Source organism: Scleropages formosus, chromosome 2, assembly GCF_900964775.1.
Source record: "Scleropages formosus chromosome 2, fSclFor1.1, whole genome shotgun sequence".
Lineage (NCBI taxonomy): Eukaryota > Metazoa > Chordata > Actinopteri > Osteoglossiformes > Osteoglossidae > Scleropages > Scleropages formosus.
This window is the reverse complement of record NC_041807.1, coordinates 41,973,950-41,988,641: the sequence shown is the minus strand read 5'-3', so window position 1 is coordinate 41,988,641 and position 14,692 is coordinate 41,973,950. Positions and strand designations below refer to the sequence as shown.

The 14,692-nt window shown below is 54.1% G+C and overlaps 1 protein-coding gene across 1 annotated transcript; it reads left to right on the top strand.

Moving 5' to 3' along the window:
• Window positions 1-867: 867 nt before the first annotated feature.
• Window positions 868-6,837, top strand: igf3 (insulin-like growth factor 3). Its single transcript, XM_029246174.1, has 4 exons — window positions 868-951; window positions 3,262-3,412; window positions 5,067-5,230; window positions 6,075-6,837. Exons 1-4 carry the CDS (start codon window positions 895-897, stop codon window positions 6,228-6,230), a joined length of 528 nt encoding a protein of 175 aa, XP_029102007.1. The 5' UTR covers window positions 868-894; the 3' UTR covers window positions 6,231-6,837.
• The last annotated feature ends 7,855 nt before the right edge of the window (window positions 6,838-14,692 follow it).

Here is a 14,692-nt window from a genome sequence, read left to right as displayed (position 1 = left end):
CGCTCCTGTTCAAGTGCTTGTGGCACCGGAGGAGGCCTTCGAAACCACTCGGTTTTATGCGAGGCTGCGAACGCTCCGCTTTCCAAGTTGTGCCTTAACCGCCCTGTGAATGACAGCTGGGGCACCAGGGACGTGTGGCGTGAGCTGGTGTATAAGAAGCGTTGTGCTCGGGGCCCACGGGGTCCGTGGTTCAGAGGTGCTGGGGCTCCCAGCAGTTGTCATCGCTGTAAGGAGTGCAGAAAAAGCGCTCGGGTCGCTGCAGCAAAGCGGCATTTAAGGAGGAGCTTCCAAGGAGCTTTTCAAGGTACGATCAGGTGTTCTTCAGACCCACTGCACTCTTTCCCTGGGGTCTGGAGCTGAACGCAGGCCGGGAGGTCCGAGGATGCGTCGGCTCTGACGCGGAACGACTGAGCTGGACGGTATTGACGCGGCAAGCGCTGTCTGGAACCGCTGTGAACTGTCGCTGTTTCTCTGTCGACGCCCACAAACGTGGACTGCGGTGAGTCCAGGCACAGGCCAACGCCACGCCGGTATGCTTTCGGCAGAGCTCGGGCTCTTGGCCCCCCAGCCCTGTCAGCGGCGCTTTGAGGACGGTGTGTGAGCGCAAGATTCAATTTAATATTTTTGAGGAGTTTCAGTTGGAATGTGGGGGGTGGGATGGGGGGGGGGTGGGATGACTGGTTTCCTTTTCTGGAAAAAGAGGCGTGTCTAGAGGGCGGGGCCAGGCTGTCCGTGTGGCCGGTGCAGCCACTCGCAGGGTCCCGATTTGCTCTCTGGGAGAAGCTGCCCCTCCCAGCCGAGCGCCAGGCCCCTCCCACCCCGGTTTTAAGAGCGCCGTGCGCGGCTGCCAGGGCCGACAGGGTCTGCGGAGACGGGACCGAGTGAGAGAGGGCCATGCATTCCTTGGGGCGACCTGCACGTTGTCCGCGGGCCAGAGGCTGCCTGCCCAAGGTATGCTGCTGAATCGGGGTGGGGTGGGGTGGGGTGGGGTGAGGGGGAGTGGTTGCTTTCCTGCCTCTCCTTTCATTTCAATTCACGTTACACTGACAGCCCTTGCACAGGTCACTGGGGACCCCTCAGGGGTTGCTGGGGAATCACAGGTGTGGGGTCCTGGGGCCCAGTGAGGGGCCTCTGAGCTGAGGGTCACTCGGACCCGCCGGGTCAGAACCTCTGCTTTTCCTCTCCAGCTTCCACGTAAAGAGGAACAGCAAGGTCGGTTTGTTTGTTTTCTGCACTGGCTGTTTTCCTGCTACAGTTGTGTTGCTATTGAAGAAGTTGTTCTTTGCTGTAAACAACACAACAATTAGCACAGTTCGGTGCGGTTAACGCACCCACAGCAAGTCCAATGCAGCTGAGCTTCTAGGGTGACCTGCATCTCCAGATCTCTCCAGAACTGGCCAGAGTTGGGGCTCTTCTGGCTCTGTGTGTGTGTGTGTGTGTGTGTGTGTGTGTGTGTGTGTGTGTGTGTGTGTGTGTGCGTGCGTCCGTGAGCGTGTGTCTGGCTGCCTTTCCACACGACCGCGTCGGGGGGTTGGAGCCGTGCTGCTTTAGCCCTGGGCGCAGTTCCTCTGCTGGATGCCCACTTGGAGTGCAAATCGGAGCCCAGGTGCGCTCCGGCAGGCGTTCGGCTGAGATGTTGCTGCGCCAAGTACCAGGCCCGCGGAGACGGGTTCGAGATCCCCTTCGCGTCTCGGCACGCCGCTCCGCTAGCCGGTCGATCGGCTGGCCGCTGCTCCACCGGACCCGGTAACTGACGGAAATGCGCTGCCAGGCGGTACCGGCGAGGAGGGCTCGGAGCGACCGTCGCATGGCACGCGCCGCCCCGCCCACACGTCCATCCACGCACTCTCGCGTTCTGTGTTTCAGCGGAGTGAGCTGCGGTGGGGGGGCGAGGCACTCCGGGGGTGACCACCGCCAGGTCCCCTGGCTGTGCAGGAACTCCTCCAGATGATGAGTCACACAACACTGCTGACTCCAGTTCCCCTGGTGTGTGTGTGTTTGCTGGGAGAGCTCTGCGCTGTTGTGAAACACACAGGCTGCGTCTGGAGATGCTCTCAGCTTCGTTTCTCACACGCACGTTTGCCCTTCTGTCGCGGCCTGTTCTTTTTACCGTGGTATCCGTAGCGCGCTCGCTCATCTTCGCGTTTACGCCCGCGCGCCGCACCTCGTGTGGCTCTCGCACTTTCTGCGCTTTGCCGCAGGCCGCGGCAGGGGCTCCTCGAGCGTTGCGGATGTTTCCTCGCGTAGCGGCGGGACTTTTTTCGGTTTGTGCCGCGTTATCGCTTCGCGTGCAGGCTTTGCTCCGCAGGCATCCGCAGAAAGGGGGCGTAATTCCCCGCCGCGGCCGGTAGGCCGAGCGGTGCTCGAAGACGCAGCGTCGCGACCCGAGCAAGGTCGCTCCGGGTCACCTTAGGCGCCTGGACAAGCTGAGCTCTAAGTTAGCGAGTAAGGTAACTTGGACGCAGCGTTGAGTCTAAACATGCATAGGCGTCGCTGGTGATGCGCACTGTAAATACACCGGTAACAGTGTAAATTTCAACGGCACTAATGGCTCCGGTGTATCACTGGGCTGAATTAACGTTTATTCCCATTGTCCCGTTTTCCTCGGCTGCTCCAGGTTGGCGGTTCCGACGGTGGCCTGGCACTGCGCTGCGCCGCTTGCCTTGTTTACACCGTAATGCGTGCGCCTCTCAGTGTCACCTGTGCAGCGCTTTGCACGTGTGTGTGTGTGTGTGCGTGTGCACACCTTTCAAAGCTAATCATTTCCTTCCTCGCGCTAAGTGCTGTTTACCGCCAACAGCCGCCCCTCGCTCAACTGCTATTATCCGTCCGACTGCCGCCCCCTTCGGTCCAGTTAGGCAGCTTTCTAATCAGAGCGCCGGTGCGGTCAAGCGGACCGCTGCATTCGGACCTGGGCGTCTCCCCCTCCTCCCCCCCCCCCGCCGGCAGCCACCTCTAATGTGTGTCATTGTGGCCGGTGTGTCAGGACTCAAATTAATGGCAGCACTGGTCCGCAGGAAGGAGTCTGCTCCGTGTGCGTGCGTGCGTGCGTGCGTTTCGCTTCCCGTGAGCGAGCGCATTCGACCAAAACGTTGCTCCTTCAAGTTGCAGCAAAGGCGGTCTATTAATGGGTATTATTAATTAATATTAATACAGTGGCGTCGCTGGACCTGTTGCCATAGCGATTTCTGCGGATTCGTGCATCAAGGGTGTGCTGCGTCCATGAACGCGAGTGTCCGACGCCTCCCTCCCGCCCCACAGGTGTGCTGCTGGTGGTGCGGGGTGTGCGTGCTGTACCCCGTGCTCTGCCTGGCCGCTCTGCGCGGCGGGGCGGAGGCCATGAAGGCGCGCTGCGGACGCGAGCTGGTCGCCGACCTGGAGTTTGTCTGCGGCGACAGAGGCTTCTACAGAGGTGAGCGGCCGAACGCCAAACATCTCCCGCCCCGCGCTTCGGCGGAAAGGTAACGCGGCAGCGTGTCACCGCTGAGAGTTACGTTTACGTTAATCCCCGGCACGCGTGGAACTCGCACCCTGTCCGCGGTGGTGCGGCGCTGACCGAGCTGTTTTTAGCTCGTTCTGGAGCGCAGCGCTCGCTCCGAACTGTAGGCGTCAGTGTCTTTCGAAATGTCACAGCGCGCACGCCTTGCCGTACATGACATGCCAGGTTCTGTCGAAAACAAACGGTTGAAGTCACAGTTAAGGTCATCGGTAACGGTTTTCCCCGCGCGCTAAAAGAACTTTAGAAATCCGCCAAAAGTGAGTAATATTTGTCTTCGTCACATCATTTGACTCTTGAGGCCGCTGTTCGGTCCAACGTTGCTTGGAGGTCAGCGAGCCCTCGCTGGTTTAGTGCCGTTCTCAGGTCCTCTTATTTACGGTGTCATTTTATAAGGCCAGCAGGGGGCGTAGCGGTTAGAGCCATTGCCCCGCAAACAAAGCACCTGGCGTTGAACGCCCGCACATACAGTAGCACCGTGGATGAAGGTACTCTTACCCTGCTCTTTAAGTGGTAAATCGCCGTAAGCGGCTCAGCATATGAACCGACACGAGTACACAGTACGAATAATGGCATTATTATTAATTTTCGCTCTCCGGCTTCAACCGGCTGTCCTCCACAAGAACGCCAGTAATTCCTGGAAAAAACTCCACACATCTTATTTCGCTGAAAATGGATTCATTTCAAATAGACGTTGTGGACAGCAGTAGTACCGTAGTAATTTTATGCGTCTGATATTAACTTATTTTCAGTTACTGCGCCCTACCGGACCCCCGGGTTACGAACCCGTGCCCTGTAACCGAGCCGCACAAGTCCCGACTAGCAGGTGGCCCCGTTTGCCGCTCGCTCGGCCGCACGATTCGAAAACAAGGAGCTCGCTGCGTTTACCCCGCTCGCGGTTACGTGCCGTACGGCGTCCGGTCCCTGCGGTGAGGATCAGCTCCCCCCCCGAAGACCCCACACGCAGCTCTTCTGCTCTTGCTCTTGACCTCATTCCGCTCTGAGGGCGTGAGCTGGACGAGAGCGAAAAGGGACCGTTTTTCTCCGCTTTTCTTTCCGTTAGTGGCGTTTCGAGCGCAGCGGCTGCGTTCGGCTCGAAAGGGACAGAAAGAAGCGCGCCAGACCGAGAAACCTGACCGGCGCCCAGCGGGTTGTGCTTTCGAACTCCACGAGGGCTCCTCTCTTTTAATGCCTCATGCAGGGACCCAGTGCGGTCGAAGAGGCAGGTAAAATACCCACCTGTGTGCAAAGCTGCACATTTGCATAAAGGTGTCAGATAGGCAAACATACAAGCTTCTTTTGCTTCCATAAATGCACACGCACGATTGGCTGCCTTCGCTCGTTTGCCGCACTCGTTTCCCTAAAGCAAGCGACCGCGTGGGCCGCTTGCACTCGTTCACCAGGCTAATTTTTCACCGCTTCAATTCGCCCCGGCAGGACATGGGACTCAAACCTGGGTCCTTTGAGTCCGAGGAAACGTTCTAACCCCTGCGCCACCTGCCGGTAGATCTTTGGCTTTACAAGGGAGGTTGCGGTGTGGTGACGAGGTGTGTTGGCTCCACCCCCCCAGGGAAGGCGGCAACTTCACGCGGCGGCACTCGGCTGCGTGGCAAAGGCATCGTGGAGCAGTGCTGCCTCCGCGGCTGCGACCTGCTGGATTTGGAGGCCTACTGCGCGAAGCCACGGCGCTCCCGGAGATTCGCCCCAGCGGCGGCACCGCCGCCGCAAGCTACGGTGAGACGACACCCCGAAGCAGCGCGTTGGACCTTAGAGCTGGGGAGGCTCTGTCGAAAGCTACAGCCAGCCACGTTCATGTTCCTTGGGATGCTGAAAGAAAACGAAACAATACAGTTGTGTGGACACAGTATTTAATACTAGCACCAGAGGAAGATGACCCGTAACATACCATGTTTCGGTAAAGGGTTCACGTGTTTAAGTATTTCCATTTTTAATCCGTTCTTTTAGGCTTTCATATGACTTCAGTGCTTGGGTTTCATCCTCAAAGTCACCACCTTTTTGGTGATTCTGGTTTTTGCAGCCGAATGTTTTATTCACGCTGCTGGCTGGACGAGCCGTGGGTATGAGCGGCGGTGTGAGAGAATGCGGGTTTGCATGTTCTCCCTGTGTCTGCATAGGTTTCCTCTGGTTGCTCTGGTTTCCTCCCGCAGTCCAAAGACATGCAGTTCAGGTGAATTGGTGATACCAAATTGCCCTCGGCGTGCGAATGGACGAGTGACTGTGTAGGTGTGTGGGTACCCCGCGACGGACAGGGCGCAACCCCCTCCAACCTCGTGCCCAATGCTCTTGGGATAGGCTCCGGATCACTGCGACCCAGCTCAGGACAAGCAATTATTGAAAACGGACGGAGGAAAATACACACCTCACAGGAAGTAAACTGAAGCTGTCTTTCTGCTGCCCCTCCTCCAACTGACCTCCTGCAGGATGGGGCTCTTGGATTTACCACTTATGCACAGACACATCTGGTACTTGTGACCAGACCTGCTTTTTCAGCACTTCTCCTGGGATGTAACCCTACAACCCCGTGGTCGGATCTCTCACGTGCCGTTTCGTTCTGCAGGAGGACGTGAACATGGCGGAGCTGCGGAGGCGAACGGGCAGACCGCCGAAACCCGTCGCTGCGGCACACGACGGATCCGCGCCCCAAGAAAGCCTCGCTACGCTCCCGAGGAGAGGCCTGGGCAAGGCGCGGAGGGGTGCCCGCTGGGGACGGTAGCGCGGTAACCCCAAGGGACCGAGGGGGCGCCACCGACTTGAACTGAACACTCACCTGCTGCTCTGTATTTATACGAGTGCCTGCGAGGAGGGCCTCGGCACCTGGTCCGAACGGCCCCCCGCGCTCACACGCTGTGCCCTGGTGGGTGGGGCCACATGGACTCGTGTTTTGTCTGTGTATTTATTGCGAGGCTTCAGCCTTTGAGAGCGAGTGTGTTTGTGGCGGCGAACGGGGGATGCGCCCTCGAACGCGGCCCAGGTGGAAGGAGAGGGAGGCGCTGGAAGAGGGATCTGCAGGCAGGAGGGTGATCGAGATGGAGAGGACGGTGCCGCAGGGCTCTTTCTTCCCTCCTCTTTTCTGTACGAATGACTCTTTCTTTGCCTCCACGAAAGCATGTGCACTATTGAGCGTTTTAAATGCTTGCTTCCTTAAATGTCGTACAGTGTTATTGGCTTTAATAACTTGAGGTCCGACACTTTTACTGAAATATGTCCTAATATATACTGTAACGCTTTTATAGAGAAACAAAGTTGGTGTCAAAACTGTTAGTTTTTGCACTAAACTCTTCTTTATATTAAATGTATAGAGATTCCAAGCCATGACTGCGCCACACCGTACCCTCTGTGTGTGTGTGCGTGCGTGCGCGTTTGTTTTTATATTCTCCGCAACGCTTTTCTTGAGGCTGTTGGTCCCATAAACTTTAGTTCCCAAATCACACCAGGTGACGTAATTTCCTAATGCCAACAAATAAAAGTGAGCTGGAGCGAAAAGCGGGAGGCCGTGGGGCGCGGGAGCTCCTGCGCAGTCGGGGTGGGGCGCGACCCCCCACCAAGCGGGGAGAGGGGCGGGAGCTCCCGCGGGCCGCAGGGATTGCGGCGCATCCGTCCGCGCCGAGACGAGGACGACCTCCGAGCGTCCGCGGACCCCGCAGGAGCGCCACTCGCCCTGTCCCAGCCTGTGTCGCCCGGCATGAAGAAGACTCTCGAGCGACGGAAATGAAATCGGGCGCAGTCGCCCCGGAGACGTGTCTCGTTGGAAGCGGACCGTCTTCATCGAGTTCCCGACCCGCATTTCGTGCTGCTTCGAGTCGCTCTTTCACTCCGCGTCGTTTCGCACGACACACGGGGCGCTCGACGCTGGCTTTCAGCGCAGCCGTGTGTTGTTTGTGTTTGTTTGTGCAGCTTTTTGTGGCTGAAGACCCCCCCCCCCACCCGCAATGAAAGGTCCATTCAAAGTACATGTGGAAGGGGCCTCTGAGGGCCTCCTCTGACTGGACCTTCTCCCCTGCACGACGTCCGAACCGATGGTCCGTAGCTGAGCTCCTCGGTACCGGAGGCCTCGTTCCAGCCTAAGGCAGCGTCGCCGTTGACGCTCAGGACAAAGGGCTCCTTCCCTGGCGTAACACACACCTGGGCAGCCGCACACGGGCGGTGGCTGCAGCGGAACCCGCTTCACTGCCCTACTAAGTTTCCCCGGAGTCGCAAGTTTACGGAGAGCCGGAGTGTCGAAGAACTCGAGACCAACAAGGTTCTGGTGCTTGGAAGAGAGACTCTGTCGTAACCTTGAGCAGGGTAAATACACTCACTCGTTTCACACTCTTCTCCGAAGTGACATCCAGCGATTACTCCCTTGTATCAGTACCTAGTGTCCGCTGACATCTTCATCCAAGATCACTCACATTACTTATTCAGTACTTTTCTCCGAGGTAACATAGTGTTGTGCTACGCTGTACAGCAGGGTACTTTATACTGTATCAATTCAGGGAAAGTACCTTACCCAGGGATACTACAACAGGAGGTGGGATTTGAACCCACTGCCTTCAAATCCAAAGGCCCTAACTGCTATGATGCGCTGAATGTCCCGCAATCATTCACCCATCTCTACACCGGAACAATGTAACGTACGCACACACACAATGGGCTGAAACACACGTGTTTAGGAGGAACCACATGCAAACGTCCCACAGACTAAGAAGGACTCGATCCCACGTGCACTGTCCGTGTACTGCGTGCTACCCGCTGTGCCGCTGTGCCACGGGGCCCGTGCACCGACCCCCTTGATAAACTGGATCAGTGTTAAAGTACATTTTCTGCTAGGTCTGGAGAACAGATGAGCCTTTTGCGAAACTCACTGGCGAAATAGTTACACAGATAAAGCACAGACACACTTTTATGTCCTGATAGTAACACAGTAGCACTTGGTGTGCAGCGAAAGTATTTCCGAGAACATCCAGCCGATTTAAATTAAAACTCGGTCGTTCTGAGTGTGTGCGCGTGTGCGTGTGCGCGCGTACGAGTGGAATGTACGTTGCCTGAAGGCAGGAGGTCGGCGGAATTTGGCTGAGCGAGGGCTGCAGTCCGGGGTGAGGTGTTGTGGTGAACCTCTGGTTTTGGCTCCTGCGGTTCAGAGACGGGGTCCAGCTGAAGGAGCCCAGGACTGCGGTGGTATATAGACCCCCTGCGAAGGCTTGTTAAAGTGTGGTAACCACCACCCCGCCCTCCCCTCATACCGCTCATTCACCCAGCAAGTTTGCCCACCCGTCTACTCATCCACTCGGGCGGAGCCCCCACCCAACTCGCTTCTGTCGAGATCATGGGAACCGCATAGGCGAAGCAGGAGCTCCGACGACTCCTCTTACTAGACGAATAATTATTATTTTGATCACAAAATCCTGTGCGAATGTGACATGGAATTGGCATCTCAGCCCAACAAGCTAAGAAAGACGAGTAGAAAAAATGTAGAAGGGTCGCTAATTTTCCCATGAACTCCGTTGCCTGATAAGATGAGTTTTTTGCAGGGACACATGATGTCTTTATGTGCTTCGGCTACTTTTAAGCAGAATATCCAGCGCTTTAGGCAGCCGCATTTTCAAAAGCAGCTGCCCCGCTGCCGAGTTCCTGCTGGGGCTCAAGAAGAAGGGCGTTACGTTACCCCGTGAGCTGGTACCAAGAGAAATTTATTATCGAGCGGATTTAATACACCTCTCCTCGTACGTTTAGTTTCTTCTTCTTTTCCTTCTTGATGGTCGTTAATGACAAATTGTGAGGGGTGGGCAATCGCAGCGTTTCTCAGGTTGAGTCTCGGGGCAACCGCTCCAGCTGCAGACCCCCAGCACTGCCCTTGGCGGTCTGGAGATAAGGGGTCCATAGAGAATTTGTGGGCTTATCTGGAGCACCAAAAGAGAACAGCCTTCGCCAAAGGGGAAACAAGGTGGCCGAGCGCCTTCCCCCTTCCTGCCCCCGAACCGACCGGGAGAGGTCGCGGACCCATGGTACCCCTCTTTTTGTGTCAGAGACCCACACGTTATCCACGCACGCTGCACGCTGCACGCTCGTCCTCACCACCGCCATACCCGCTCGCACCAGCCTTCCGCTCTGTCGCCCAGCTCCACACGCTCACTTTTTTATTTCGCTCTCTCGTACTCGGCAGACCCCGAACCGATTGCTTGCTTTGTTTCCCGTCCTAGAAGTAGTGCGCGGCAAAAGCTCGGCTGGCGAGACAACTGTGACCCTGAGTGGCCCCCCTCCCCTCCTCTGCAACCTGTGTGCAAGTAAACTGCAGAGATAGAGACAGGGACAGAGTCAGGGGGGTGATGGGCCTGGGGCCTGCGGTAGGGGGTGACCTAGGCCGCAGTAACTGTCTGTTGAGCCTTCAGGGAAGATAAGAAACTGAGAGGCCTGTGATCCAGGGGAGAGTTTATCGGTCCTGCGGAGTGTGTGTGTGGGTGGGTGTGTGTGTGGGGGGGGGCGAGGCTGTGGAAGGAGGTAGGATAGGGTTTTATCAGGACAGCAGGACCAGAGAATGCACTTCAGTCGTGGTCAACATCTGTTTCTTATTATGCTCAGAACGGGAGAAATAAACTTTCAATAAGCTGATTTATTGGGCTCCGGTGAATGGTCACCAAGCTACATACAAGCCGTTGAACCCAAACACGAAAATGTTTCGCCAAAGGAGCGAAGGAATGACCTTCAAGTTACAGCAGATGGGCAAAATTCCACGCCAAGATGCCCAGCTCTCCTGCTGGAGAGAATGGGCGGTAAATGGCTTCTGCCTGTTGTCCGGGGGGCTCGTGGCTGTTGCTGCGGTAGGGCTGATCTCGCGGCCAGGCCAGCGTCCATACGGCGGGACCCTTCACCCTGGACGTGGCCCTTACAACATGACTTTATACTTCTCCAGACCAGTTCTGCAGCCTACGTGCAATTTAACTACATATCAGATAAACATTTCATGAACGTTCACATTCTTAAACGTGCTGCAGCAGTGGTCTTTGCGAGACCGGAACTGGAACCGGAACCTTTGGCTTTAAACCCAACTGCACGGCTCAGTGTTGTTGTGGTAAAGTAGAAGACATGGATCATTATGATCATTATGAGTGGTGAAACTCAGTGGTCAGAGAATGACTTGGAACAGCACAACAGGATCGTCTCTCTGCTCTCTCTCTCTCCCTCTGGTCCGTCTCTTTCTGGTTCACCTCTCTCACTTTGGTCCATGTCTTTCTCTCTGCTCCATCCTTCTGTCTGCTCATCTATCTCTTACTCCGGTCCATCTCTCTTATTCTTGTCCGCTACTGTTACTTTGGTCCACCTTTTATCCTCTGGTCCGTCTCTCACGCTCAGCTCAGTTCACCCAGGGTCGTTAGCTTTTAGAAAAGGCCATCACATCACCATCTCACAACTTTATATAACGCTGGTCCTTCTCACAGCAGCTGGACCAAGCAGATGGGAGGAAGAAAACAGAGAAGAGGCAGCTGGGAATTCAAGGGCTTCTGAAAAGATCTTTTCTTCTTTCCCCACCTCAACGTCATCCCGCCCCAAGAAAAATATTGACGGCTCGTTCAAATGTGCAACATACTGACACCTGTTCTGCTGCCAGATAATGCATCCGGTGGAATCTGTGCAGTACCATCCTGCATTTGTGCGTCACTCTTCACCCTATCAGCAGTAACTCCCCTGTTTTACCTTGCCCCCATGGCGATAATGCCCAGGGTTATTATTTCCAAAGGTGATGAGGGGTGAACCCATTATTAACCCTTTTCATAAAATACCTTCATAATGAGCTTCTGTTGAATTTTGCACATTTATTATTATTTACTCCGATAGCCAATGCTTTGTCTACAAGGTCATTTACAGTATTAGGCTTGAACTCTAAACTACTTACACTGATTTACCCATTTATAAAGCTGGGTAATTTTTACTATACCAATTCGGCAAAAGTACCTTCATCAAGGGTACTAGAGCAGGAGGTGGGACTCAGACCTGAGTCCTTTGACTGCAAAGCAGTGGCTGTAACCAGTACATCAGTTGACACTAATTTTAACCCCTTGTGAAAAAACATTGTAGTATCTTTGTATAAATTCAGATGCAGTTCCACTTTAATTAGTACTACATTAATGCTTAAACCTCTGTGCTGAACATGGTTGCATGACAACAGTTGCACGGCAAATAAGTTTAAACATTTCTATTTACCGGACACGTTTCTTCAAAACAATTTACAACTTTTACTCATTTATACAGCTGAGTAATTTTTACCACAGCCATTTTAGAGTAAGGACCTTGCTCAAGAGGACCAGAAGGGGGATTTGTGACCTTTGAGTCCAACGGCAACAGCTTTAACCATGACACTACCAGCTGTTACAGACCATTTGCAGGGCCTACAAAACACACAGCAGGAAGCAAAAGTTTAGATACAACTATTTATTGAACATATTTTATGATGTCTTAGCAATGACACGTTTGTGCTGTCTAGACTTTCCTTCTATCACTCACTTTTGCTGGTCAGAGACACAGTGGTCTGGAACCTATTCCAGAATCACTGAAGGTATACACTGGACAGGTAGTCACAGTCTCTCTCTCTCACACACACACACACACAAAGGGCAATTTAGTGCTCCCAGTTCACCTAAATTGCATGTCTTGGGACTGCGGGAGGAAACCCACGCAGACACGGGAAGAACATCCGAACTCCACACAGAACGAGTGGAGAATCAAACCCGCATCCTCTCACACCACCCAGGGGCTGTGAGACAGCAGCACTACTCACTGTGCCACCGTGCCACCGTGCCACCCGTTCGTGATGACTTGGACTGTTAAGCGCTGTCTGTCTCACAGCTGCCACGCTTGGGGTTTGCTGTGGATCTGCGCGTTCTTGCTTTCTGGAGCCGCCGTGCCCTTTTCTCTCGAGCGAAAAGCAGATCCCGACAGCACGGCGAGAACAGCGAGGATCGCACCGTGGGCCATGCAGAATGCGTCGTGCTCTTCGGTGCCACCTACTGGCAAGTTTCTCCACTAGTCTATACATCAATGACGTGCGAACAGAACGGAAATTATTTACATTTCTGCTCTTGGCAGATGCTTCTCTACAATGCAAGATGCAGCAGAGAGGAAAGAAACGTGCGTTCCACAACAAACAAAAAAGCAGAGGTACGAATGACGCCCGCTTTGTTTGATGCTGCCACTTTCCTTATGAAAAGCTACATACGGGCAGCAAAACACATAGATAAATAAAACAGATGGTGCTGCACTAACTTACAAGGCTGTCTGGGGCTTTTTTGTATATAGAGTAGCAGTCAAAAGTTTGAGTGCACATGCTTGAAATTGGATGTGCCTGAGCCAAAAAAAAAGCACACAAACTGGACTTTTTGTCAATGACGAGGGCAGGAGACCGAGGAGTCTGTGTGAACCCAGTCACGGGTTCTCCGTCGTTGGCAAAAAAAATGGAGCAGGCAAGAGCCATAGTCGGGGACAGGCGCGGGTTGGTCGATGAGCTAACCTTCTTCTCGGGGTGAATCTGGAGTCATTTCAAAGAAACGATGACGAGGTCGGGAGCCATGGATGTCGGGAACAGGAACGAGGGTCTGGGACGGGCGGGGAGGTAGGTAAAGTTCCAACAGAGTGCAGACGAAGCGAGTTTCTCTGAAGAGGTTTCGCAACCAGGGGTGCAGGAACGGTCTCTTTATACCCTGCTGCTCCGATTTGGGGCAAGTGCGAGCGTTTGGGGGCGAGGTCGTGGGTGACACTTTAGAGGAGTGGCGGTCATTCATAAGAACCAGTGAGTGAAAATATTAAATATTTGGGTCCAAGTGATGAGTATGAGCCTACAAGGTGGCTCCGCCAGACTGTGCAACGGCTTTTTCCCTCAAGCTGTCAGAATCCTGAACTCTCCGTACCTCCCATAACCACCCTTTACATACCAGGGTCCTGACCTCTGACCACTGGAACCAACCCCCCCGTCCAGAAGGACACTAGACATTTCCATACGGTCTGCAGAGATTGTCCGTTCAGGTCCCTGACAGTCACTGCTGAAACCTCACTTAAATTGGGGTCCATCCCAAGTATAGCTGCTGTATTTCTTAAGTACATTCCACATGGACCTACATTAGGTCACACTACCCCTCTTTTCCAAACAATTACCGCACAAAAAAAAACTCACTTTTTAGCATTACAGCTTTTAAATCTGTTTACATTTCTATTCATTGAACCGACCGCACAACTGCACTTTATCCCAGTGTTTTTAGTTTCGTGGTCAGTGATTGAGAATTGTACTGTAGTAGTAATGCAGTAGTACATGTTGTGTACATTGTCCTCCATGTGACACCGTAGTCCTGGAGAACACCGTTTCACTCCAATGTATGTTCCAAACATATAGTGGGGGTGACAATAAACTATATGTGCAGTGAACTACACAGTAGTGAAGGAAACTCCAGCTGATGTCCTGGACATGAAATGCTGTCAGTTATGGAAAAAAAAAAGGGTTTCCAGCAGGTTTACTCAGACTCGAGTGGCGCAATACAGAGCTCATTGACTATTTTCAACTGCGTGTCTAATCCAGGGTCACAGTGGCCCAGAGTCTATGGTGGAGGTGTAGTGTGTGAGGCAGGGTGAAGCCCATTACAGGGTGATCAAACACACTAAGAGCACTTTAGCTCCCCCATCTCACCCGAAACCCATACGAAGGTGGGGGAACACCCAAACCGCGCAGAATGATCCGGATCAAACCCACGAACGGCCTCTTGCGCTACCGTGTGACGCTTTTCCGAAAGGCGTTACAGTTGCTGGAGGTGGGTAATCTTGGAGAAGACGGCTTGCGCCGTCACGCGCCTTGTCTCCTGCAGGAGAACATTGTCAGTTTTAATCCCACATCCGAACGACTGAGAAATAAGCGTCGGAAATAACACCGAACCACTGTCGAGGTTTCGAGCACGCTACCTGCCGCCGCCGGTCTGGATGCCACCACTGGAGCCTTAAAGAAGGTATTCGAAGTACAGCTGCTCTGGTGAGCTCTCCAGCTCACAGCTATGCAAGTGGCTTGGGATAACAGTGAGTGCTAAGCAACCAAATAGATGAGGTAGTGTTGTGCTGTCACGTGACTGCCGGGAGGTGAGCAGTTCGCTGATGATACGCTGGGGACGCAAAACAAGCAAGACCCGAAGTCTGCACAACTGGCACGCCATACTTGTGTCACTA

Excerpts from the sequence above, each read along its gene's own strand:
- igf3 (XM_029246174.1), top strand. The coding sequence starts at position 895 with ATGCATTCCTTGGGGCGACCTGCACGTTGTCCGCGGGCCAGAGGCTGC. Across the intron at positions 952-3,261 it reads CCAGAGGCTGCCTGCCCAAG|GTGTGCTGCTGGTGGTGCGG; the intron begins GTATGCTGCTGA and ends CCCGCCCCACAG. Across the intron at positions 5,231-6,074 it reads CACCGCCGCCGCAAGCTACG|GAGGACGTGAACATGGCGGA; the intron begins GTGAGACGACAC and ends TTCGTTCTGCAG.